The sequence below is a fragment of the Pogoniulus pusillus genome, chromosome 13 (genome assembly GCF_015220805.1).
Source record: "Pogoniulus pusillus isolate bPogPus1 chromosome 13, bPogPus1.pri, whole genome shotgun sequence".
Lineage (NCBI taxonomy): Eukaryota > Metazoa > Chordata > Aves > Piciformes > Lybiidae > Pogoniulus > Pogoniulus pusillus.
Window position 1 is genome coordinate 11,840,281 of NC_087276.1, and position 26,380 is coordinate 11,866,660.

General features: G+C 42.6%; 2 protein-coding genes across 2 annotated transcripts in view; one reads left to right on the forward strand and one right to left on the reverse strand.

The window, feature by feature from the left end:
• The window catches only part of LOC135180262 (uncharacterized), a 79,784-nt gene extending 60,009 nt beyond the window's left edge, over positions 1-19,775 (forward strand). The window contains exons 54-72 of the mRNA XM_064152637.1: positions 260-381; positions 1,202-1,342; positions 2,793-2,906; positions 3,250-3,378; positions 3,872-4,033; positions 5,072-5,236; positions 6,183-6,348; positions 7,151-7,335; positions 7,807-7,899; positions 8,164-8,368; positions 9,273-9,460; positions 10,148-10,245; positions 10,635-10,819; positions 11,606-11,808; positions 12,261-12,450; positions 13,038-13,147; positions 15,340-15,459; positions 15,886-16,025; positions 17,981-19,775. Of these exons, the coding sequence (XP_064008707.1) occupies positions 260-381; positions 1,202-1,342; positions 2,793-2,906; positions 3,250-3,378; positions 3,872-4,033; positions 5,072-5,236; positions 6,183-6,348; positions 7,151-7,335; positions 7,807-7,899; positions 8,164-8,368; positions 9,273-9,460; positions 10,148-10,245; positions 10,635-10,819; positions 11,606-11,808; positions 12,261-12,450; positions 13,038-13,147; positions 15,340-15,459; positions 15,886-16,025; positions 17,981-17,996 (2,732 nt within the window). The 3' untranslated portion in view covers positions 17,997-19,775. The remainder of the gene's footprint in view (positions 1-259; positions 382-1,201; positions 1,343-2,792; positions 2,907-3,249; positions 3,379-3,871; positions 4,034-5,071; positions 5,237-6,182; positions 6,349-7,150; positions 7,336-7,806; positions 7,900-8,163; positions 8,369-9,272; positions 9,461-10,147; positions 10,246-10,634; positions 10,820-11,605; positions 11,809-12,260; positions 12,451-13,037; positions 13,148-15,339; positions 15,460-15,885; positions 16,026-17,980) is intronic.
• A 3,826-nt stretch (positions 19,776-23,601) lies between these two features.
• RMI2 (RecQ mediated genome instability 2) lies at positions 23,602-25,752 on the reverse strand. Its single transcript, XM_064153002.1, has 2 exons — positions 25,319-25,752; positions 23,602-24,237 (listed from the first exon to the last, which is right to left on the reverse strand). Exons 1-2 carry the CDS (start codon positions 25,587-25,589, stop codon positions 24,089-24,091), a joined length of 420 nt encoding a protein of 139 aa, XP_064009072.1. The 5' UTR covers positions 25,590-25,752; the 3' UTR covers positions 23,602-24,088.
• Positions 25,753-26,380: the final 628 nt, after the last annotated feature.

Below are 26,380 nucleotides of genomic sequence, written 5' to 3' on the forward strand. Positions count from 1 at the left end.
GAGCACTGGTCATGTTGGCCACTGGCTTGAAGTGCTAAACCCTTATGCTGGAGCTATGCTGGACTGGAAATAGAGAAAATAACTGCACTTACTTGTCTGAGAGTTGTAAGCTGTTCCCTTCAAGTGCAAGGTCAGCTCAGCTTCATAGAGATAACTTTCCAGGCTGTTCTTGCTGGAACCTGCTTTGGGTGTAGCTGTCAGAAAATGAACAGTCATGATCTGTGATAGGGAAAACTTACTTGCTTTTTTCTCCTTGTAGTGGAACTTTTCCATCCTCTTTCCATCCCTTTCCCGTGGCATGCCAGGGTCAACTTATATGTGAAACACTCATCACGCAGTCACCGAGACGATCTTACTGTCACGTGGAATGAGAAAGACCAGGTACAGCAGCCCAGAACAAATACATCTCAGGACAAGAATATCAAGTAGCTCTTTTGTTGTTATTTTTCCCCTCTTCTATTAAAATAGGCATTAAGCAAGCCAGAGAAGTCAAGTAGGAAGCAATCTGTACTCCTCCTTGGATGTATAAAAGGCCATGATGACTAGTGATGAGCACCTGAGGCACTTGTTGGAAGCATTTTCAGGCTGTAGCATTTTTTTTCTTTGCGATAACCCCACTGCTTAACCAAAGGCAATGAAGAGAAAGAAAAAAGACAATGTGTAAAATATGTTACCATATAGAAACACATGTGCCTGCAAAAGGCAACAAAATTTACTTAAAAAATTTGTGTACAATTTATTTCTGTACAACTACTTGAATTACCACAACTGTTTAAATACCACCACTATTTAGGTTGCCACAAAAATATTTTGCTACCAGTAGCATCACAGAATTTAGTTCCTGGTTCTCCAAATAGTTGTCATTGCACCTCGACTGTGCAAGTTGCATCCCTGCACTCTGGCAGTGGGGTCTACAGTATTCCAAGATAAAACAAACCTAAGTCTCATCAAACTTCAGCATGGTTCATGGTTTCAGTAAAATACAGAGGATACTTTTACTTTGAGCTGTGCCATGTAGGAGATGCAAGTAGTAAGAACATCCTCATTCAAGCAATACTTTGCTACTTCAGGGAGGACTTCATTACCCACATAATTGTCTGAGGAAAAGGTACAGGAAAACCTTACTGGGTGTATGTCTGAAGTCAGTATGTGAGGTGTTTTATTTCACAAGTTTATTTTACATCTTTTGATATGGATCCAGATATCAGTGTCCTCTTCTCTGAAGCTTGGAAGAGATCGTGTGAACTACAGAGCCACTGTTGCCCACCCATTTAATTACACTTTGAAGCAACTGGAGGTCCATTCTCTGTCAGAAAGAAGAGGCAGAAAGTACAACCAGCAGGTGAGGTCATGCAGAAAGCACTACAAAATACAAAGCTATAATGATGTATTTACTTTTAGTGCACCTTTCATCTCCAAGACCAGCTATCATCCCCAAAAAATGTCAAGAGCACCAAGTGCTGTTAATCTCCATGTGTCCCAACCAACAGCACTGATTCCTTTTCTAAGCATAGCTGTTGCCAGCTGACAATATCTGTATTGCAATTTTAGCATTGACCCATTTTGGATAGTAGAAGTCAGAAATCCACAGTAATTAAATGCCTGGTCAGAGATGCCAAGCAATGAAAGTGAGGCAAAATTTGTCCACAAAGGGATGGACAAATCCCAAAACCAACTAGAAACCCTTTGATACCCATGTAGAGGAAACTGCAGGTTTTGGACTGTATAGGAAATAGCACAGTTAATTGTGTGAGACTAGAAAGACTAAAATAAAATTGTGAGGTGAACATGCAGAGCATATGTGAGGAAAAAGAACTCCACAAATCGTCTTTCAGGATCAAAGATATAAAGTACTTTGTGTTTGAAGATGCATCATGTTGGCCAGGACAACTCTGATTGCTGAGGTGTTCCAGTGGGTTCTTTGGGGACCATGGAACATATCCCCTGTGGGTATAGTTTCAACACTTTATTATAGCTCAAATACTAAAACCATAGAAAGGTATATGATACAGAACACCAAGTAACTCTATTGATCAAAGAGCAGGTTTTACTTGCCCTATCCAACTGACCAGCAAAACTCCTGAGATGCGTAGATCACAGAGCTGGCAGGGACTCACCTTCTTAAGGTAGGCATCCCCAGCGGGAACCACACTGTCATGGTGGTAAGACTGGTGCTGCTGCAACCCAGCTCCCTAGGCTCTCGATTCAGAATTCCGTGACGTATGGGCAGGATGTCCCAGAAGGCAAAATGAAGGAGAACAGAGCTCCTTCTTTATTTTGGAATCTGTTACATACCATCTTTCCCTGCTGCTTATGTGCAGCCCCATTTGCCCCAGGTCTTACCTCTTAGTCACCTATTGGCCTGTTGTAACTTCTGATCATACACATACAACTCTTCCCTCTTGCATGAGGCTAAGACTTTCTGCTCAATCATAAACTCTGTAGTGCTCTGTTCAACTCTGAGTGGTGCCACAGGTTGTTTTCACTAAACATGTCCTATAGTCATGTTCCAAGGCATACATTCTCTTGCACTGTCATTATTCCAGTGGTATCACTTGTTGCTCTGAGTGATAGACCCAGTGCAGCTTCCAGTAAAGATAACAGAAAGATTCCTGTTGCCTCAGTTGCAACAGTACAATTTCCCTATGTGCTTGTCTAAGGCCCTGAGCCCCCTAGCCTCGTGGAGTTATTCGCAATTTTCATTGTGTTCTCTTCTTTCTCCACTGGGTGGAGATCATTCTGCTCGGTCACCCTCGGGCTTCACTGGACAGAATCTTATCTTCCGATTTCAGCTGCAGCTCACAGGGAATGGAGGGCAGCCTGCTCACATCCGACTGACCCTGGAGGATAAATCAAAGATGAATGTCACTGCCTGGAGTGGCTGTATGATAGTCTCCTCAGGTCAGGTATGAGTCTTTGCAGACCAGTGTAGTATTTGCTATTATAAAAAAACGTTTTACTTGAAGCCAACCTTTTCATGTCTCAGAAGAGAAAAAGGAAAAATGTCAGAAGGGTTGTGCTTCATGTTGCCAGATGTATTTGTTTTTGGGACACAGCTTTCCAGCAGGACAGAGTCATCGACCCCAGAAGTTCATGGTAGAGGTTGAAGCAATGTGTTATGATTGTAGACTATTCAGATGTTCTCACAGGGGCATTTTTGCCCAGGAAATATACTTCTTTAGTACATACTAACACAACTTAGGCAATTACTAATACATATATTAGTGGTTTTTTTCCCCTTTTTTCCAGCTTCAGAGAGTATTCGGCATGGAACAGCTGCATGCTTGTGGGTCTCTAGAGCAAAGATCAGCGCTGTTTAAGGAATACCTAGATCTGAACTGGGATAATAAAAAATTCAAACACAATTTAACATATGAGGTAAGAATGTGTCTGTTAATTCACCGGTTTTATGGGAGCTGTTTTTAGCAGATGGGAATTTATTTGATTTTTATATTCAAGTTTGAGTGGATTTTAAGAAGGCTTCTGTAGAGTACCACTTCCTGTGAAATACCATTATTTTGTTTTACTTTTTACATATTTCTGTGCATAGGAAGAAAGATAAATGTAACATAATTAAGGGGAAAAAAAGCTCTTACAAACTAGAGACCTCGCTTGTGCTATAAATTTACTACCATATTAATTCTGTAGGATGTGGACCATCCTGTGCTAATAAAGCCAGAGCACTGTCAAGTGACCTCAAGCTACGGTTTTAGCGATTGTCAAGTTAACTTTAAGAAGTATTAGATTGAAATACTGAAGGTACTGGAATAAAACCAGCATGAGGAGAGGACAAGGTGGAGAGCTGGAATGAGAGGGCATAGAAGTGTGTCTGAGACTCTGAAGTCTTGTTCTGTTTTTTGATTCATTGCAGATAAATCGATTCTTGTATCCTGATAAATTTCAGTTAGAAGCTGTTTTGGAAAATATTTTCCTGACCTCATGCACCAAACAGAAGATTCTGGGTAAAATAGAAACAAACTACTCATCTTGGCTGGACTATCAGATGGGTTTTGAGTTCTGTGACCTTCCAAATGTGAGTATGACATAAACAAAGTGAACCTACTTCTCTTTCAGTGTAACTCCTGGTTTGGAGAGTCAGTTTTCTTCAGCTGTAACTTTTACTGGGAATTGCTGTACTTCTGTAACTGGAGGAACTCTAAATAAGCAGTGTCTTTTGATGAGAGGCAGAAAGGTTGTGTTTGCCACTGCAGTGTATTCCTGAGGTCCTGTTACAGTTGTCTTTCTTCCATGTTCTTTCTTTCCTATTCCTCTCTCAAAGGTCTTTTAATTTCTTCTTTCTCACAGTATCAAACCAGTCTCATAAGTGATCAAAAACAAAACTAATGAGATATAAAAGTGCTTTCTTTCCCCTGCTGGTAGTAATGGATTTCTGAACCTCAGTGCACCATACATAGCCATTTACTTTTCTATTACACACATAAACCAAAGACCCATCCATGATTGACCTTAGGTGCACAACTGACCCCAGAGTTGCCTATAGACATTCACAACAACCCCAAAACGTAAATCTTATAGGAAATGTAGTCTCTTCCCAGTTCCCAGTGGCGAAAATATATCTCATTTGGCTTCCTTGTATACAGTCAGAGCACGCACACCCTATTAGCAATGGGAAACAGCAACCAAATTTTGATGCTAGTGAAAGCTGCTTCCAAGACCAAGATGTATTAAAACAAGCCAGTGTATGTGTGTCATTTCAAAATCAAGTGCCTTTGCATTCTTTTGGATCTTTTTCTTCAAAGGCATGTGTCAGAATGCCTAGCTAGAGTAGTTGAGGGGCGTAAGACCCAAAAATAGGCCTGTTTTAATAAAATATAGTTATATTCTGGCTGTTTATCTCACCTGAGGCTGTAATCACAGAACATGGTTTGTTTTGGCACAGATGTAATGAGGTAAGACATGCTGTCAAAAAGAGCTTGTGGAACTCCCAAGTTTAGTTCATCACTTCCTTGTGTAATTTCATGAGACGCTAACGTACAACCTCTTACTACTCTAGGCAGAGCCTGCTTCCTTGTAGGAGTTAGCTTTTAACACCCCTTTTGTTCATACTCAGGTAATTGTTTTCTCTGGAAAACATCAGCTCAACAAAGATGACATCATTTTGCAATCGGAGGGCAGATTCCACCTTGCTGATCGTGGGAGAGACAAGGGGTTATTTGGGATATCCTTAAGAAATCGGAGCACTGCTGATTCGAAGAACTATATTCTGGAAATTGAGGCGAGTCTATTTTATTTTGGTGGCACTGGAGTCTGGGTTTTCGTTTGTAAAAGTCTATTGCCATCTGCCGTCCAAACTTGACAGTTGCAGCCAGTGACTGAAGCAGCAGGCAAGTGCAGGCAGCCTGAGGTACTACTGGTTACTTTAGTTCAGTTTTCCAAGGAGCACTTATCGAATATGCATGCGATATGAGCAAGAGGGAAAGGAAGGCACCAACATGAGTTATCTGCAGAGCTCTCAGTGACAGACACAGTGATCGTATGTCGGCTGAAATAGATAGGACTGGCTGCTTGGTGAGGCAGGGCTTTTTGCACCATAGCAAAAAGAAAAACCCAAGCAAGCAACCGACCAAAACAAAAAAGCAATATCAAGAAAAAGAGAAGCAAAAGAGAGAAAGAAAATATGAGACTCATGCAAAGTATCATTCAGCAGAAAAAAGAAACTGCCTTTGTAAGACAGAGCAGTGACTATGTTGATCGTCCTGAGGCAAATCTCTCCCCTTTCCTCTTCCCCTCTTTTGCATTTGCTCTTAATGTTCTGTAAACTGAATAAGGTGAACCTGATGATTCTATTAGTAACAGGCTAAGACAAATGCTGAATTATTTTCCCCTCTCTCTTTAGAAAGGGAGATAAGAGAAGTACCAGCTGTTCTACCTTGGCTTTCTATGTTTTTTGTTTTTGAATAAATGACAGAAAGCAGTGGCCCCACAGGGAACTGTTAGTGTATATTTCTTCTGTTGCTACCAGTAAAATTCTGTGGACAAGCCCTGTGCTATCCAGTCATTCAGCTCTTGAGTCAATCATCCTAATGCTTGTCACTCCTGTGTAGTGAACAGGCACTGGAAGATGTCTACTGTGGGAAGCACTGATATTTGAGCATCATCTCTGAGCACTCATTCATTCTGCGTGGTGGCTTTGAATAAATATTTTTCCTTTATGGCTGCAGTTAAAAGCTTTTGAAGATATTTGGCTAGGCCTGATAGGAGCTGCTACTTCCACATCTGTTCAGAGCCAAATCCTGCTGGAGGGGATTATTGATCAGGAGGAGAAAGTAAAAGTATCTGCTTCTAAAGGAAAGGAGTGTGTTCAGTACTACATGGGGTACTTGAAAGGTACGTACCTTCACGGACAATGCTTTTACACATATGGTTTAGTTTTAGGTACTTCTGCAAGGATCAGGGAAAGTGAGGATCTTTATGGGTCCCTTCTGACTTAAGGTACTCCATATGAAGAGGCAGGGTAAAAGGCTGTGTCTCCCTAGTGCCAAGCTATTTCTCTGGCAATTCAAGCTATGGTCTTTGAGATAACAAGTTTTAAGCTTCATCTTTTTGTTATATAGAGACAGTTCAGGAGACGTTTGTGTGGTTACTACCTAGGGAAGAATTATAATCAGATGGTGATCAGAGACAGGATTCATTTCACCTTTATTTAGCCAAAGTTGTGTTCCTTATTTCAATGAAGGGAAGAGCGAAGCACCTCCATAGGCCGATTCTGCCCAATGCTGAGACATGTACGAAATCATTCTCTGCAGCTCTGACTGACTGAGGAAACAGGGCTGTGCCTTAATGTTAGATGACTGAAGTTAGGTGGAATGAGACCCACTGCAAGTGCTTTTTGTTGTGACTGACAGAAAACAGCCTGTAGGTCACTGTGACTGAATTACTTAGATTAACACAATCCTGTGCTTTCTTTGCAGTAGCAAACCTATATTGGTTAATCGTTCACAAGCCACAGGAGAGAAATCAAGCAGTGGCACTGATCTAATTGTTTCCTGTATATCTCCAGGCTTTTTCCCCACAAACACTTAATGCACTCAGACAGTGATTAATCACCTAAGTAATTAAAAATGGCTTTGAAACAATGTCTGTCAGTGCCATTTCTGTAAATGAAGCTCTCTCTTTTTCATTCTCTCAGGGGATTTGGAAGAAGGAATGGAAGTCAGTGCTTGTACAGATGGGCAACAGATGGCTGCCATTAACACCTATTTCAACATCAACGGTGAAAGGCAAGAAAATGTGGCACAAATTACTCTATCGGCTGTTAATGGAAGCTTGAGTTTTCTAGCTCATGGATGTGGGGATCCAGTTATTAAGGCTGAGGTGAGTCTTCAGTGGCAGTTAACTGCAGTGTGATTTCCATGTCCCCCCACCTCATATGCATGAAACATGGTGAGGAACCAGGCAAAAGGGAGAATTTTGCAATTTTTAAACTAATAATAACAGTATTTTACACTTTGGTGTCAGAAGATGTGTTGAGAACAAAAAAGGAGAGCCATACCTAAAAAAAACCATAGAAAAGAGGAGACAGTTCCTAAAGGTGTACCCTGAAAAGGGTAGAGAGCAGCAATTATTGTGCCAAGATTGCTCAGCACATCAGTTACTCAACTAAGAGCTGAATTCCTGAAAGTGCTTTTACTGCCAGTAGGGTTCAGACTCTGCTTGGAAGAGAAATTCTTCACCCGTAGGCTCTTCTGCTCCCATTTCTAACCCCAGAAGAACACAGAATTTCCCCTGAGAAAAGGGAGATCATTCTAAATCATAAATCCAAGGGTTTTATTCATCTTCTCACAGCACAAGCTTAATGAGATTGGGAGCCTTCTGAAAGTCAATCTGATGGAGAAGATGAAGAAGTTTGAGGGATATATGTGGAGATTCAGGAGATCAGTAAGTATCTGTGCATTATCTGCAAAAGCACCATGAAATTTCATGCCATGTTAATTCAAAGCATTGTATTGCATGCAGGCATTTACATGGTTAATCTTATGCTAACCTGCAATTCACACATACACCAAAAGCATGTTCCAGGGTTAACATCCTATAGCTCTGCACCAGCACCAAGGAGTTCAGAACTGCTTTGGAATGAAGTCAAAGCTTGGTTTGTGATTACTATGTATTTTGATATTTCTTCTTTTTGGGGAACCACTGTAGGTGCAGCAAGTTGATTTTCTGTCTGAAGCAGCTGGCTGGCCTTCAATAGCCTTACAGAAGGTAACAGGACTCCTCCACAGTGTGGGTAGAGCTGTTGCCCAGGTGTGGAAGCAAAGTGGAATCAGGCAGATACTGAGAAGCAAGCTCCCGCTTTACCTGGATAAAATTCAAGACATTGTCCAGCAAATGCAGAATGAATTGCAAAGTAAGCAAAACCATGCAAAGCAAGGAGAATAAAGACAATGTCAGTGTAGTGCAAAACAGAGTATAAAAGATGCTGAATAGCACAACTGTTTCTATTTTGATCTAGCAAAAAGTGCTGACCTCAGCTCCCAGTATACAGAGTGGGAGCCTTGATGCAATAAGCTCTAAGTAACCTCAATGTGACACCTTCCTAATGAAATCACTGAAGAGGCATTCTCTTGGACAGAGGAGTCTGGGTTCAATCTGATGAGAATAAAGCCTTAGTTCCTAAGCTGAAGCATTTCTGCCAACAGTTCCCTGGCAAGCATTTCCTCCCAAAGGGCTGTTCATATCCATCCTTGAGTTTTGAATGCTTGAACTAATTTGATTTCACTTGATCTGTTTTGTCCAAGTCTATCCAGTAAATAGCCACTAATCCACTGTTCAGCTGGACTATGGCCCATACTGAAACCACTGAGCAGTGTGGTCAGCTGAAATGAGGTGAGAGACCTTTCAGTTCTCAAGCTTAAATCCTCACTTGGGGTCACCTTTAGACTCTTTCCACTCAACATGGACGTTTAGTTGATATACTTTGTTTGAAATCAGTTATGACTTATTCCTTCAGCAGGTGCAGGCTGAGGTGCACAGCTCTGATGGTGGCACACTGCAAAGCATTCCTTACCTCCCTTTTGGAAAACAGCCATGTATTTATGTCAGGTGTACGAGGGATCAGGGTTACAGAGAAATGCCTCTCTCAGCTTTTCCTGAGTCCACCCAGACAGCTGTGAAATGTGCCTAACTGCCATAAAAACAAAGCTGCCTTTTCCTGTTCTATGTCACTCCCTCACTTTCTGGAAGCTATGGGGAAAAAAACACTCATGCGTAACATGAGCTAAAGTTTGTTTCATGTAATGTGTTTGCTTCAGAGCCGTTAGCAACTTTGAAAGATGCCTACTATGATGTAACCCTAAAGCCACTGGATGAAGTTTGGCAAGAGAAGACAGAAGAGTACATGAAGAAAATCCAGGCCTTTTTACCCAAGATTGTAAAAGATGTGTGGCTAATGGAACCAATCCAGGTGGCATTAAAGGCTGTGAAAGCAGGCTTGGATGTGGTTGGTATAATTCAGTTCTCTATTTTTAATGTTTTAAAGACAAGGCTCACAAATTAAAGTCTCAGCTGCAAACTGTGGATACACGAAAAGAAGTTTTTGTTTATGGCAATACTGTGGTTACCTTCCCACCTAATGAGCCTTTGCACAGCTTATTTGCTGTTCCTGAATGATTTATCCTGCTTTCAAAGCAGTAAAGCAGTGCTTTTCCACACAGTGAAGTGGTTTTACCGGTTCTGGCTAAAATCACAGCACTACTAATCTGTCATTTATGTAGCTTTTGCTTTTCTTCCACGGAGAAGAGGGATTTTGAGTCCAACAAATGAAGCACAGCTAAGTTTGGGCTCCTCTGGATGAAGAGCATGAAAGATACATCATGACATCAATGTGTATTAGCAAAGATACCAATCCTTCGCAAGCTCCTGAAGCAGTGAAGTATTGGTATGCTTTCAGTAATGTTATTTTAGGAAGGATACATTTCTGTCCATTACCTGTTGCTCTACTGACTAGCGTCTGTGCTCTGGATATTAACCACTAAATGGTAAGATGTTGTCAGGCAAGTGACAAATGCAAGAGAGACTGAAGTGGTATTTTACCAGCTATCGATTCAAAACTCATTATCAGGTACTGACTCTGCCTTGAAGCCATACTCAAGTCAGTTTTGTATCTCCTTTTCTGGCTCTCCAACAGACTACACAGCAGATGCTCAGGTGGGCAGAGGCCATGTTTTCTAGAGCTGTGAGCAAGATCCGGAAGCCCCTACTCAGCCTTTACAGTTTTTCATCCAGGTAAGTGGTGCTTTTTGCAGGATCCCTAAATGATTATGTGCATAATTAGGCTTCATACCAGTCTGTAGGCTGAGGGTTGTGGACAACCACCTGGCCAGTCTTGGCTTTGAGCACACCACGTCATCACACTGCAAGGTTCACTATTGTTGGCTACCAGGACAGGCTGCATTTCAAAGCAGCTCCTCAGCAGCACAGAGAGTAGCAGTAACAGTGAAAACTGGCCTTACACAGCACAGTGTGTTGCAGGTCTTGGCCTCTCTGTGCCTTTGCTTTGCCAGTCTAAGCAGGCAGCAGTTCTTACGAATACTGCACTTCCACATTTCTAATAATAAAGCACTGGCACTTCAACAGCCTGGCAGATAAGGGCACATGCTTTTTGTATTCTACAGGAACTGTTCAGTGGCAGTAAAACTGCCAGTGCTTCCCAAAGCAGCCCACTCCCTGGATCTGGCAAAGATTACTAATTATCTCATTGAAGAAAGGCTACTGAGGCCACTCCGAGACCTCTACAGTATCAACGTAGTTGCAGAGTATTACAGATTCAAACGGAGGATGATGGAGAGCCCCTTTGAGTGTAAGCCCTTTCGAAGTGCTGCTTTGGTTTTGGACATCATATTTGGCTGTAGTAGTTTACAGAGGTGCTTGCTAATGAGTAATTTTCCCATAAACTATTTGTGTACTGTTTCCTGTAAAAGAATATTTATGTGTATAATCTCAACACTTTGGGCAAAGCTGGCACACAATAAACACTCCTTTAATAGTCAAGCAAGCTTTGCAATTCCCTACACTTCCTCCTTCTGAGCCTAGAAAGCAGCAGGTGGCATTTAGCTGTTTTACCTGCATGCTTTTGTGTGCTGACACTGTGATTCAGTGTTAGTCGTACCTCTAGGATGAAAAGGCTCAGCCCTACCAAAACTTCAGAGACAGACTGACCCAAAAAAGCAGGGACTGCATTAACAGTCTCAGCTGTCCCTTAGAGATAATGTTCATTTTAAAAGCTTCCTAGGAGGCAAGATGGAAGACACTGAAAGTAGGTCCTAGTGATCAGATGTCCTAAGTGCCCTGTCAACAGGGTTTCCTGGACTGTGACTGATGCTTTTGGCTTGGCACAGTATTTTTTTCTTGAGACACTTAGTGTTCTTGCTGTTTTCTGCCTGCCTGGGAATGTGAAATGGGTTTGTGGGGGGTGTGCTTACAAATATGACAGTCAAGCAGCATGAAATTTTTGCTTCACAGCAACTTCTGCCTAATGTAGTAATGACTTAATTATTTCATCCAGTTAGAGTATGCAAGTAGCAGCAGATCCCTTAATGCTCTGGGGAAAAGTCACTGATGTTTCTTCTGCCATACTGTTCTCTAGATCATGCTATGCTAATTGGAACCAAGCATCTTATGACATTTGATGGAAAAATTTATGACTTGCCCTCAAAGTGCAGTGTGCTTCTTGCCAAGGATTTTGTTCACAATACTTTCACTGTAATACTAAATGAAGAAACTAGTAACTCAAGGTCACTCTATGTGGAGATGAACCAGACTGTGATCAGTATCTACCCAAGACTGAAGGTAGGAAGGGAAAATCAAATCTTCTTCCTTTCCAGAACAGAAATTAACCTTCAAGCAAAAATGAAATAAAGAACAAAACCCAAAAGTCTTCAGAATACGAACACTTAAAACATAGATCTGAACACCTCTCAGATGTGTCAGAAAGTAACCACTTTTTAATCAGGAAAAGAGACCCCTAAACAAACAAGTTTTAACTCAAGGGCTGCCTTTTTTTCTCTCTGGGTACTTAAGTTCAATGAACTCTTCAGCTGTCCACTTGGATGGTCTAAGAGAATGGCAGTTAGAGAGGTCTGGAGAACAAACCGGGGCTACTTACTGCTTCAGTGGTTCTTGTTCCCAAACTATGGGCTGAGCAAAGTTGATCGCATCCAACCTGCAAACCCAGACTGACCTTGCCTGTCACTGAACTTCCATTGTGAAGTATTTGAAAATGTGTTTTCATTTGAAAACAGATATCCAAGATGTACAACTTTTCCTTGATGGAAGAGAACTGCCAACTACTGGATCAATCCCTTGAAAGGAATACCACTAATTCAAGGAGAGCAGCCAACAAAATAGAAGTGTCTAATCAGAAAGGAGTTTCTGTCTCTTGTGACTTCCGGTATGATCTCTGTACTGTCACTCTGGCTGGCTGGCACCATGGTGAGTCATGATCATACAGCTCTTGTCAGCTGTTAAGTCCTTTCCTCTACCTCTCTGAATTAGCACCACCTTCATTTATACACACCCTGGAAATGAGTTTAGGTATTCCCAGTCATTATCAAATGAAGTAGGGAACGTCCCACTCCAGAGAACAGCAAGTGTTTAACCTGGATTGCTGCTGTTTCAGTGCAGTAAAGCAGACAGAAATGGGGCAGATGCAATGCCCAACCCCAAACACTGTTGAAGAATCCCTGCTCTGTTGCAGGCTTATCTTGTCCAGCCTGCAAAAGCATGGAAGAGGGAAGCCTAAAAGCTTCCCCAGTTTTTGGTATGCTTGGAATGCATTCTGATCCATGCACTTCCCACTAAAACTCAGTGGCTGTGAGGCCTTGATCTGATCAGGAGAAGCAATGAAAAGCTGACAGAGATGGCAGTGCAGTCTGGGAAGAATCCATACTGGGTGTTTGGGCATCCATTCTTTCTTTGGAGCTCTATTGTCTGGAATAATGACAGCCCAGTAACCCCTTGTGTTTTCCTGTCCCTGTTGCTGACAGCTACTATTTTATGTTATTTCAATTTCATTTCAGGTATTTCAGCTGGGCTGCTTGGTACCAATGACAATGAAGCTGGAAATGAATGGATACTCCCTAATCATTCCTTCACTGAAAATGTGCAGGAGTTCACAGAGAGCTGGCAGGTAACAGCTGAAGGGCTTTCTATGCAGATTACCAGTGGCACTGGTGCACAAAGGGCACCATCTGACATGTATTGGCTTAGATGAACTAAAGCTAGCTAGTGAAACAGCAGCATACTGTATGTAATTTTACTGTATTTAAACCAGGCAAAACGTTGCATGTGTTTGCTAGAAACCTTACATCAATGTCCTGTAGATAATCCTTGAGCATTTTTTGCCTCAGTTTAAGGTAAAACATAGAAGCTGCTTCTCTTGTTAAAAGAAATTGATCTTGGAACCAAGTAACTTTGATGTTTTCTTAGGGCATCTTTCTGGAATGCAGAGCCAGGTGGTATTGGGTCTCAGCCAAAACTCCATGTTCATCAGTCAGGCCACAATTTGTACCCATGAAGATTTTTCTCTTTGTTACCTTTAGAGCTCTTCGTTGCAGCTGGGCATGTTGATCCTCTTGGTTTTTTTTAGTTCTTTCTGCTTTTCATCTTACCAAGGAAAAAAGCTTTAGAGATCAGTAACCCTCTTTTAGAGGGTTAGCTGCTACTGATTCAGTTATTAACTTGCATAAAAGGACTTCCTAGAGAAATATTCTGTGTCTCTGCTTCAGAGACTTAACCTGAATTCCCATGACTTATCAGATGAATATAACCTAAATATGAAAACACGCATGTCTATATAGCCCTTTGTGACTGCAACTCACCCAAACCCGAAGGCACTACTGTGCTCTCAAGCCATGTTGACAGGAGCCCTTAAATCTCTTCAAGCCTCATGTTTAGAATCTATTATCAAAAACTAAAGCAATGTCTAATTAGTACTGAGATACTGTGGCTCTCCCCTTTACTGTCTATCGACAGCTGCCTGAGTTCTGGTCACAGAAATGCTATTTTCTGCTTCACATCAGTAACATAAAGGTTGTTTCAAGTACGGTGTACTTTTCCTTACTGTTGGATAGATGTACATAATGAATTTGCCACCTATATTTGTGTTAGTAATGGAGTGGGATAATGATGTGTGACTGAATGTAGCAATTTTCTTCATTGCTACAAGCAGTAACTTCCAATATATTAATAAAAATGCCAACATCCAATGCAGAACTACCCAAAGATATTGAACTAAAATTAATAATCAATTCAAAGCAATACATAAGAAACTGTCATAAACAAGCTGGGAAGTCACTTATGCACTTCTTTGTGGCAAATGGCATAATGTCTGCACATATTGATCAGTATATTTTATTTGTTAGCCACAGCATCTCTGCAGTGCACAGCACTGCCAAGAAAAATTTATAGATGACTCTAGATGACCTCTGTGCTGTTAGCAGTCATATCCCACTCAGAAAAGAGTAATAAAAAGACAGCGATGCCAATACAGTGCTGCTGCCATACATCATGACAGCGATGGCCAGACACACCAACGTGCCAAGTCCAGAGTTCATGCAAAGTCTTAGAAACTTTTTTGAAGTGGTTGGAAGAGATGATAGGGTGGAAAGACCTGCTTCCATCAGGCTGATAAGACGGAGCTTGCAAAATCCTTCTGGGCCAGATGTTCTAGCACAACCACACATGACACAGTGTTAAAATACAACCACGTTGAAATGAAAGTGGTCAATCACTCCAGGGAGCTATAAACTTAGACTGGCAGCTCGCTACCAGGAGCTTTTTTACAAGCCTTTGTCATAGCTGATCTGGCTAACAGCATCACTAATAGCAAACCAGCTGCTGCAGTGCAAAATGAAGAGGTTAGTAAGGAGACTGCAGTTGCCCAACTCCTTAAGAATGAGGGTTATCTGAGACACTAAGCTGGCAGTTACTTGAATTAACTGGAGTTTATACTCACTTGAAGAACTTCTAAACCCCAAGATTTTCCAGGAAATTACTGATTAACAAAATTACTAAGTTGCTGATCTGATACAGGGTAGTAAAAGCATTTTTCAGTCAAAAGAAATCCTAAGAAACTTTGGCAAATTCTAATCATTACTAGATAATATTTAGTATTATCAGCTTTTGACTGGTGTGCTAAGGGATCTTACCTGAACTACTTACATGAAAAAAAACCCTTTCACAATTTATCATCAAACCATCTCACGCTAAAAATGTTGAGGATTCACACTACACAGATGTTTAAACAAAAAAAGCCCCCACACAAAAAACAAAGCCCAAAAAACCAAACACACTCCAGTCTGAGTTACTCTCTTTTCCCAGGTGAACAAGTGCAGTCTCAGACAGAAGAAAGTGAAGCTGTGCCCAGTTACAGCTAAGGAGAAACTCTGCAAAGTGTTTTTTGAAGACTCACATTCACCTCTGAAGAACTGCTTCAAAGTTGTAAGTAGAACTTTAGCCACCAAAGGACCACCTGGATACCCCAAGGCCATGCATCAAAGGAGCACATTTAATTGTTGTAAGGATGTGGAAGTTCAACTACAGATAACTTTAGCAGTCATCAGAACACCCAGGCAGAAAACCAAAGTGTTGTATCAGCAGAAATAGAGATTAAAGTCCTTGACATCCACAAAATGATGGCATGACTTTGTAACCGCTCTTTATCACACAGATCTAGAGCTTGGAAATAAAAATCAAAAACCCTCACTAGAAGGAGGAAAATAAACGTCTGTGGATGGCCCTAACGAGCAGGGGTGGAGTAGGGCCAAAATCAAACTTCCCTTCAGTTCACTTGCAGCTGTTTGCCAGATTGCTGTCTGCAGCAGAGCTGTGTGCTTCTGCCCTCTAACCATCCCCTTCACGTTGCAGATGGACCCTGAACCATTCTACAGCATGTGCACACATGACACCTGTCAGTCACGGGAGCTGAAGGCTGCCTGCAGTTTAGCAGCAGCTTTTGTTCATCTGTGCAAACGAAATTTTGTTCCTGTGGAAATTCCTCCTCAGTGGTAAGTCTGGTTTCTTTTCATCTTTAATATTGTAATTGCATTGTTCCACTACTGACACGTCTGTTATTCAAGAGCACAGAAAGTAAAACTAAGGGTTCTTAATTGTGGACGGGATTAAAAATGATCCTATTGCTGGAATTATTATTCTTGTTCCTTGTCTATTTCACCCTTTCTGCTGGTCACAGAGAAGCACACCATAACCTATCCAACTCATACTCTCTAATGGCTTTATTTTAATCCCAGTTTGACAGGTAACAGACAGAACATGATGTGATAGTATCTGAGAAATGAAACTTGTAGAGACAACTTCTGTGGTTTTGTTTGGGGCTTTTTGTCAGAATACTGCATTTGGATTCATATTGATGGTAGCACATATTACAGAGACAGACTAGATGTACTCAGTGACCTATTTTTCTTTCATTTTCAGTCCCTTTTAATGAAACTTACCTATCTTCTTTAAACTTAACCTAGAATTTCAGGGTTATCAATACTTATATTTTAATGCAGCTGTCTTCTGGAAATCTATTTTAAAATGCAAAGAAAGCTGAAAAGACAAAAGGAGCAGTAGTGCTGGCTTGAAATTTTTGGTGTTATCATCCACTCCATTGTTACTGTGCAAATTTGCTAGAGATCCTTCCATTCTTTGGTGGAGCTGCACACACTGCTGTAAAAGCGAGATTATGACAGTTACTGCTCTGGAGGAGATGCAGTTGTGTTCTGTCAGCTGTACCTGTGCTACCTGATAAATGCAGAATTCTAAGGAAAGAGCTCTTCTCTTGTAAATAAAGAAGACATATAAGTAAGTACATGCTCCCACATGCTGCGAGGCCTCCTCTCACTGTTTCACGTACTCAGCTTACCCAGTGTGTGGGCAGTAGATGGACATGAAAATTCTGGGTATATCTTGGTAGACAGCAAGTGGGTTTAGCTCCAATAGTTTATACAAACCTTTCAACATATAAGTATGAAATACAAGGACAAATCTGAGCCTGAATATTGAGTTGAAAAGAGTTTCAGAATGGCTCAGTAGCCAAAAGACAGAAGTCAACTAGTGCTGCTAGTCTATTTCTGAGGAAAGGGACTGGAATTCCAGTGCATCGCAAGCCCAGTGAACAACTTTAACATGCCACTAGAGCATGCTGTTAAACAAGCAGAGCATACTGGGAGTGTACACATGAATAAACGTATTTAAGATGAGAAAGAATTCTTCTCTATTCAGCTTACTTTATGCATTTGGGTTTGGACACCATGTTAAGTTGTGAATCTGCTGAGAAAAGTCCAGAGGTGTCTGTGAGGGAAAAACCCTGAAGGACTTAGGAAAGGCATGAGTTAAGTCTTTACATATGTAAACACTAAAGAGAAGGAAGCCTACTAGCAGCCTCCAGTAAGAGAGAATTAGGTTTGGTGTTGTGAAAAGAGTTTGCAGTGGCCAGTCTAGGCACGCACCACAAGTGATCCCTATCTGAGGTCATGAGAACAAGAGAGCAACCTGCAGTCAGCAATGGCTGGCTACCTCTGCCGGACCTCCCAGAAATTCATTCTTGTCAAAGAACTCCCGCTGGAGAGGTGAACTAGACAGAGCCCATAAATTTCAGTCATAATGCTGCTCAGGAATTCACATGGATGCAGTCCTGTGACTTGTGCTAGGTGATCTTGCCTTGGCAGGGAGGTTGGACTAGATGATCTCTAAGGGTCCCATCTAATTCCTACCATTCTGTCATGCTACAATTCTTTTCCTCCTACATGCCAATTTATAATCAAACATGAAAAAAAAACCTATGATAAAACTGTATCTAAAATTCTTCTAGACTTTTTCCCGTAACTTTTTTGTCATATGCTTTTTCTTTCACATATTGCTTGTAATTCAGCATAATAACAGCTTGCATTACATGTTACTTTCTATCATTTAAGTATTTACTAAGCACTTAACTGGATTTCATCTCTCCTCATTTCAGCTGGAGTCAGCTCTGAATGGCAGATACCAGCACTGAAGATGAAAGAGCCTTTTAAGCATCTAAAATAAACCAGCTATTTTAAGTCACACTAGAAGCAATCGTAGAGAAAACAATAGAAGGGCAAATGGGCTATAAGTATGGTGAAGTAGAACAGAAAAGGTTTTCACCTAGAAAGATCTCGAAGTAAGAGGAATGATTTCAGTCCAGTGACAAACTATAATCAACCAGAAGAAACTGGACATAGGCATATCAGTTACTGTAAAAAAAAAAAAATCCCTCTTTCAGTGGCAAAACTTGAACAAGCCTTGAACAACATTTCAAAGATGACAAAAAGGTCATTTCCAGCTCAAATTAGTACACGTGGGCTACTTTGACAGCAGTGTTATCAGCTCTGCACCTGTATGGATGTTGACTTCTTTTTCTCCAGAACTGAAACTTGGTTGTTCAGGAAGTTCTAGAGAAAGTGACCTTTTTCTAGGGAAGTGCCTCCACACGTAAGAGTGCCAAGACAGAAATGAGATGGCTAAATAATTGGAAGCATTTCATAATGTTATTATCTTTAGGGTAGTTGATTTTTCCCTTATAAATATGTATATTGTTAGGTAAGAAACCACTTTCTTAGTATCTGTTTGCCAGTTTCACATTTGCCCTTTGTGTCTACAGAATCCTCTTCTCGGAAATCAGTTTAGATTATCCTATCCTATCCATAAAGTAGTCTTACAGTGTTCTAGATCGTGTTGTGTGAAAGTCTTTTTTGTCTGTTAAGTTACTTTCTGTAGTGTAGGTCTATTGATTAAAAACAGGTGTTACATTTTTCCACACAGTTCCAGGAATGCAGTTAGTCCTTAGTGAGAGGTAACACTGCAAAACCCTTCAGCTGCAAACACTGAAATAATGGTATTCAAACTATGAAACAATGCTAATAAACATTTGACTTCATTATTCTTATGCTAGAGTACATCTTTACTAATAACTTCTAAGAATAAAGTTGTACTGATCTACAGAGCTGGGACTGGATGGGTTTAAGTGACTCCTGTGGTTCAGAGACAAAACCAGCAGCCTGGCCCTGGTTACCCTGTGCTTGCTGCATTAGCCTACGATTGCTTTCTGAACACTTTACACTGTGCTCTTATACACGTTCTAAATAAAATGTGATTTTCACACTAGCTAGGAAAAATTCCTAGAATTGTTAGGATTCACACACGAGTTGCTGCTGCTGTATAAAACAAGGTACCAATTAAGTCTTCCTGTGTAATAGTTTATAACTGCTTACTTACAAAAGTGTTTTATAATGAAGCCAAAGTTGTATGAAGTATTTCCGGAAGTTAAAGAATATTATGCCAGTTATGGATTTAAAAAAAATGCACCACCTCCCCAGTCACTTCATGCATGTGAAGCACCAAACACCTCTGAAAAAAATACCAAAGTGAGATGCAAGAGTAAAGTAAAATGCCAGCAAGCAGAGCAGAAGACTCCAAAGAACTGCTTCACTTATCTGAAAAGTGCAGATAGGGATACAGAAATAGAAAAAAAAGAGTGCTCAACTATATACTAACTGTAGACAGCAGCCCTGAGGTGGATGCAGCTACTGCATCTCCTAGCAGCTGCAGCTAACAGGTCATAAGTGACAGCGTTGCCACTTAAACGCAACTAATAAACTACAGTAAATCTGCCCAGCACAGTGAGAAGACTGTCTCTGGGAACGATCTGCGTCTAGTTAGTAGCAAGGCAAGACCTCTCACAGTCCCTTCCAACCCAGGGTTGAAGGTCAGGCTGGATCGGACCAGCAGGTGAAGCCAGCACCCAGGGCAGCATAAACCTCAGTGCCTCCTGCCCTGCTGTTCCAAGGGCTGGCCCCAGCAGCTCTGCACATAGTGCATGAGACCAGTAACCAAGAACTGTACAAAGCACCGTTTACCCAAAACGGGCATAATGGAGTAATGATCGAGGTAGCAGATGTGAAAAAACAAACAAACCATACTTCATTTTTCAAGACCTTGCTCATAATTGGTTTAGTGCTGGATTTGTAGCTCTCGTGAATCAAATATCCATTTCTACATATTGGCAGCTATGCCTTTCCTATGTGCCAGACTACTGGCATCAGTGGAAACAAAACCTCTTTCATGCCTGCTCAATTAATTAGCAACAAACATACAGTAGTTTGTCACAGGGTAAGACGCTCTTCAAATGAATTTAGTAGAATCTTTAATGAACCAAGGAATCTACCACCAAAACCATCTTTAAGTATGTTGTAACCACTCCATGGAAATCTCTCACCTTGAGAATTAAAAAATTGAAATATATTAATATAAAACACTCCCTAACTAACAACAGCAAGATGCCAGCTACAGTGTGAAGCAGCTCTTGTTAGCAAACAAGTCGTTCAGTAGGAAGGTGACAGAGGATTGTGAGGGAAAGGACATTCCAACAGTCCCTGCTGGCTTAACAGCAGCCTCCTGGCCTGCTGCAAGCTGACACACTCTTGCAGGGGAGTCTGCCAAGATGAGGTGAGAGAGCAAAAAAGCATCCATCAAGCCAACTAAAGTATGTCTGTGATTCCTTGCAGATGTGATCATCCAGGAGTGGCAGAATCTGACCAAGTAATTTCTCAGGTCAATATTTCAGTTTCAGGATTTCTAAACCGAGATTTTTTGTGCAGTACCTCTGGCTTTATCAAGGCTAACATTTTAGCCTTGATAACTGTGCACTAACATCCTGATGACAGTGCACAGTTAAGAATATGCTGACTGAAGGCCATGCAGTACACAAACTTGCTGTCCTATGGAAAATACATAAAATCCACTGAACAGCTCTTGGGTCTACACATCACATAACACAGATGGCTCTAATCTGGCCTCCCAGCTTGCTGGAGACCAGAAACTTCTGCACCTGTAACTCATGATGATCAGAACAACACACCCACCCACACCAGCTGTCCTTGCAGGAGCAGAGAGAAGTCATTCTGCCAAGCACCAGTATTTTTCATGCCTACAACTCACCTTCAACATAGGCTTTATATGTCATACTCATAAAAACTCCATCATTCACAGACATTTACATGTGCCATGCAAGCGCTTTATGCACCAAAAATTGGTAGCAAAGCTGAGGTTTTGAGGTTCTGCCACAGACTGAGAAAGTCTGAAATGCTCAGACCCTCAGGCTTCTGCCAGTTGAGTTCTCCACACAGTGGTGTGTGCTCTACGGTAAATCCACATTTGCTCCAGTCACGACAGAGCTAATAAAAAGCACACTGAAGCCTTCCTGCAATCTGCAGCCATTCCCCTGCTCTCCGAAGTCCAAATACCAAGCACCCTTAGCACAACTTCCCAGCTTTGACCTCCTGTCCACAAGACCAGGCTAGAGAAGTAATTTCTTGATTAAGTGCTCTGCTGCACAACAGCAATGAAAACCAGACAAACCCAGATTTTTCTGTAGAACTTGAGACAGAAATCCAGATGTGGGAAAGTGAGAATCCAACTACCCACTATAGCCCTACAGTGCCAAGCTGTGGAAGCCCAGAGACAAGGTGCATGCACCCAAACCCTTAAACCATAAGCTGCCAACAGCCATAAGCAGCATCAGCCACTCATTAGGTAAAGCAGAGCTAAACTCCAAGTCAAAGCAATCAGGTGATTGGCTTTCTTTACAACTTTGTTAGAAGTGTTGTTTGCTCTGAATTCCTCAGAAAGACCTTTTTAATGCAGACTGTCATAAAATCATCTAGTCATGGCCTGAAAACCCTTAAAGTTACTATTCTACTGATGCAATCACAAGCCTCTCTGTAGCACTGCTTCAGAAGCACATCTACTTCCAAGCAACATTTATAGCTTTCTACTGACTAGGTGCTGGAACCAGAGCTCACATCTGGGTTTCCGGTGACATTAAGCATACAATATAGAGCCACACAGCTCCTGGGACACCCTGAATCAAGCAATGAAGAGATCTAGATCTTCCTCTCTTTGGGACTGTTAGCAAGTGAGCAAAGAAATACAAAGTGCTTTGACTCATGAGCCTCTGGATGGGAGAAGGTAGTGAAAGATGCAAAAAATCCTCTCTGCATCTAACATAAATACAACTTTTCAGAGAATGTGCATCACTGTCAGATGGACTAAGAGTAGTTTCACTTCTGACAGCCACTACCCATGAGGGTAGTGCAACACCAGAACAAGTTGCCCAGGGAGGTAGTTGAGGCCACATCCTTGGAGATATTCAAGGTGAGGCTTGACAGGGCTCTGGGAAACCTGATTAAGTTGAGGGTGCCCCTGTTCACTGCAGAGGAGGTTGGACTAGATGACTTTTTTGGAGGTCCCTTTCAATCCAGACCATTCTATGATTCTACATCATGCATAAATTTACCACAATCAATGATGCAGCAGAACTGTTAGCCTTTTCTTTCGAGGATTTTGCCACCTACTTACAAAACACAAGTTCATGGCATATGAAGCATTTGGGTGGAAAAGTATTTATCACCAAACAAAAAGTTGCCAGCCAATATGCTGACCACATGGATCAGTTCTGAAAGACTACAGCATTCCACAAGGTTTTTTTCCCCCAGCATAAAAACAATAAACTCAGGCTGCCAAAATGCTCTATGTGTGTGTTTTGTCATTTTATCAGCAGGGTCTCAGAGCACAGGACTTCCATTATACAACTGCCTCTGATATGGTCTGGTTTGGAATACTAAACTCAAGGCTGAAATTGCACTCTGAAATCCAGTCTTTAATCTGTAAAGCTCTCCTTTAAAGATCTGATTAAAAGATAGTATTTAATTTCCATATGCTATGAAACCATAATCCCATGGTTTTTTTATTTAGTTAGAATCACAGAATCAACCAGGTTGGAATAGACCTCCAAGATCATCCAGTCCAACCTAGCACCCAGCCCTATCCAGTCAACTACACCATGGCACTAATTGCCTCATCCAGCCTCTTCTTGAACAGCTCCAGGGAAGGTGACTCCACCACCTCCCTGGGCAGCCCATTCCAATGGCAAATCACTCTCTCTGTGAAGAACTTCCTCCTAACGTCCAGCCTATAATTTCCCCCCGCACAACTTGAGACTATGTCCCCTTGTTCTGTTGCTGGTTGTCTGGGAGAAGAGACCAACCCCCACCTGGCTACAACCTCCCTTCAGGTAGTTGCAGACAACTTGCCTTTTCTCCATGCATTCCTCATTAACAGACCTGTATTGCTGGACAACAGTCCCAAACTACAAAGCTATATCCCATGGATAATGCTTTCTTTAGCACTCAAATTCACTTTAGACAAGTGGATAGTAAGGATAGTAACAGTTCTGCTTTTTAAAATGTGTTTGATTTCATAGCTTGTTTTTTTCCACAGGAGGAGGAAACATAAAAATAAAATATACTTAAGAATTATTTGAACTGAAATAGTGTACACTGGAACAAGAGAAGTAAACTTTTAAAGACAAAAACGCACTTTGTAACAGCAAGCCTGTTTCAAAGTAGTAAAAGTACCTGCATCTCAAACCCAAATAACCTGTTCTGAGGAATTCTTCAGTGCATCTTTTCAGTTAATTCCACTTCACTGGAACACAGTGGTTATTACTGTACCTTTTTCATTATTTCAGAAAAACTGAAACCAGAGAAGGAGCTACAAGACTTACAGTTAGAAAGAGACACCTGTCTTACAGGTAGACTTTACTGATATGGTTATTACTGAAGGAGAAAACACAGGTAAAAATGTTATTTCCAATGGACCAAAACACATTTTGTCCTCATTTCACAAAACGAGTTCACCCTGGTTCAGTATAGTTCTGCTGCCAAGAATACACTGGTATAGGAATGACTGTCTCAACACAGGTTACTAGAAGCAGTAAATAACATAATACTGTGTATTCCCACATAACAGCATACATGTTACATACATCAAGTATACCAAGACGTTTGGAAAACAAGGAAAGACTGAAAAAGTTGAACACTATGACTATCATCAGATATGTGCAGATCCTTCCACTTAGCTCGAGCCTTACTTCAGTATACTCCAAGAGTGTTCTAAACCACAAATACAGGCAACATCCCAGTGTTCTGCACCAAAAAGACACCACAGAAAGGTGCATTTCTAGGTATTTCACGCAAAAGAAAAGGAATCATGGAATGACTCTGTGCAAATCCTCCACTTCAAGGTTCCACATACTCTTATGCACTGGGTTTTCAGAAAGATCTGTCATCTTTATTGCTCGAAGAATAGGCTCAGGACTGCAGGATCGCACCACACCCATCACCATTACATACTTCCCTAAAAAAACAAGCAAGCATGAAATCCAATTAACGTTTGCACTTTAATTAAAAAAGCAAAATATTTAAAATCAAGTAGTTAAACAGTTTGCATGAAAGCCGCTAGCACGTGCAAGAAATCTCAAGGAGCCAAGATCACTCGGAACTTCACAAAAAGCCTTCCTTATCCATACAACCACTTTCGTAGATTTTAGTGCAATTTTCACACACAGCAAGAGTCAAGAGCAGCACATAAGTGCAGGGAGGACAACTGATAAGACTGAAAATTAACTAACGGGATTATTTTGTACCACAATGCTGCAGTCTAGCACTTCTCCAGTCCAATTAACAGTACTGATGAAAGGAATGCAAGAAAAACGAAACAAAGAACCCTATCCTTACGCCTAGACTCACAGCTCTTCTCTGTAGCACCTGTTTGATCAAACATTTCCTGTTAACTGGGGGAAGTGAAAACAGGCCCCCTCTTTACTGGAACTCATAGTGGCAAACAACTTAAGTCTTCATATTGACAGTCAAAAAAGACACTCCTCTGCTGCAGCACACACACTCCTTCCCTGACTGCTGCAGCTGCACAGCATTTTCAGGATGCCTCTTTTACGAATGATGCTGCGTACGAACACACACCATCTGTGCAACAGCAGCAGCTCAGCGTGCCCCCCAAGACACACAAGCATCATTCTTAACGCTCCAAGCAGCCAGCGGGCACACAAGCCTCCAAGTGCCCTGCCTTCAGACAACGGGGATATGCCGCAGCCCCGCGCAGGAAGCACCGTTAGCGGGCACGTGAGGCCTCCTATACATATGCGCAGGACTCGAAATGGTGCCTCACGGTGCAAGGGAGAACGCCCTCGGCCACCCGCGGGAGGCTACTGTACTCCGCGTATGCCCCGCCTGAGAAGCCACACTTCCCACCCGCTCCTAAGGCCTGACGTGCGGTACTCTACGGGCCCGCCGAGGAAACCTGCCGAATAGCTTTAGAATACACGCGGGGAGGGGAAGCGCCTCGCAACACCCAGGGGGAACCCCACACCCATCCACCCCAGGGAGAGCGTTCAGCGCTCGCCTCCCGCGCCAGCCGGTACCTGCGCTGAGGCATGGCCGCCCTTTGGGCACCTCTGCCACCCCCAGCACGGTGAAGGAACCGCTGCAGTCTTGCAGCCGGGCCGAACCGCCGCCTGCGCCGCCGAGCTCCACCTCCAGCACGGTTCCTTGCATCCAGACGGTCCTCAAGCACAGCGGCGCCCGGCCCCCCTCCGCCCGGCCCAAACTCCAGCTCCCGTCGGCGCCACGGATCGCCGCCCGCAGCTGGGCGGCCAGCACTTTCACCGGTGGCCCCGGCGCGGCCCCGGCCATGTTGTGACGCCGAAAGGCTGCCGCCAAGGCCGGCCAATGCTGCTGAGCACAGCCCAACGCCGGCGGGAAGCGGCCGCGGAGGGGAGCGGCCGCTGAGGGGAGCGCAAGGCGGGAAGCGGCGCGCGGCCGGCCCGAGCCGCCCCATGGCCGGCGGCGCCTCAGCGTCTGCCGCGTGCCCGGGCAGGGCTGGGCTGAGGCGGGGACTGCTCCCGGCGCCAGGCTCGCGGCGCGCAGCGGTGCCGCACAGCAGGGCCAGAGCAGCGCTCCGTGACTGCGCGGTGACGGCAGGGCCGTCAGCGATTAACCACTCACCTGGTGCAGGCCGAGGGAGAGTAGGCGTCCTGCTCCGCGGAACCGACGCGCCACTTCGCACAGCCAGCGCAACTGCTGCCGAGCTTTCTGCCTGAAAACCAGAAAATCCTTTTATGGAAAGTACTGTCCCCGAGTGTGCAAACGATTGCTGCAGATTGCAAACGAGCGAGATCACTCCCAGGTGGTTTACCTGGTCCCAATAAGCCACCTGTGCAGCAGCTGTCGCTTGTGATTGCTCAAAGCGTGCAATGCACCTGGCGGCTCTGAGCTAGCAACCCTTCTTGCACTGCCATTTACTATAAGCCTCACCCGGTTTAGACCAGGTGATTCTCATTCCACCTGCAATCAATCGACACGTTTAAGCACAAAAACTAGTACAGTATCTGGACCAGTGGTTGGTTTGAGCAGGAAATGGTTTTTGCTGTGGCTTAACTTCATCTGAGCATAGTCTCCCTGCAAGCTGGTTTCAGCTCCTTGCC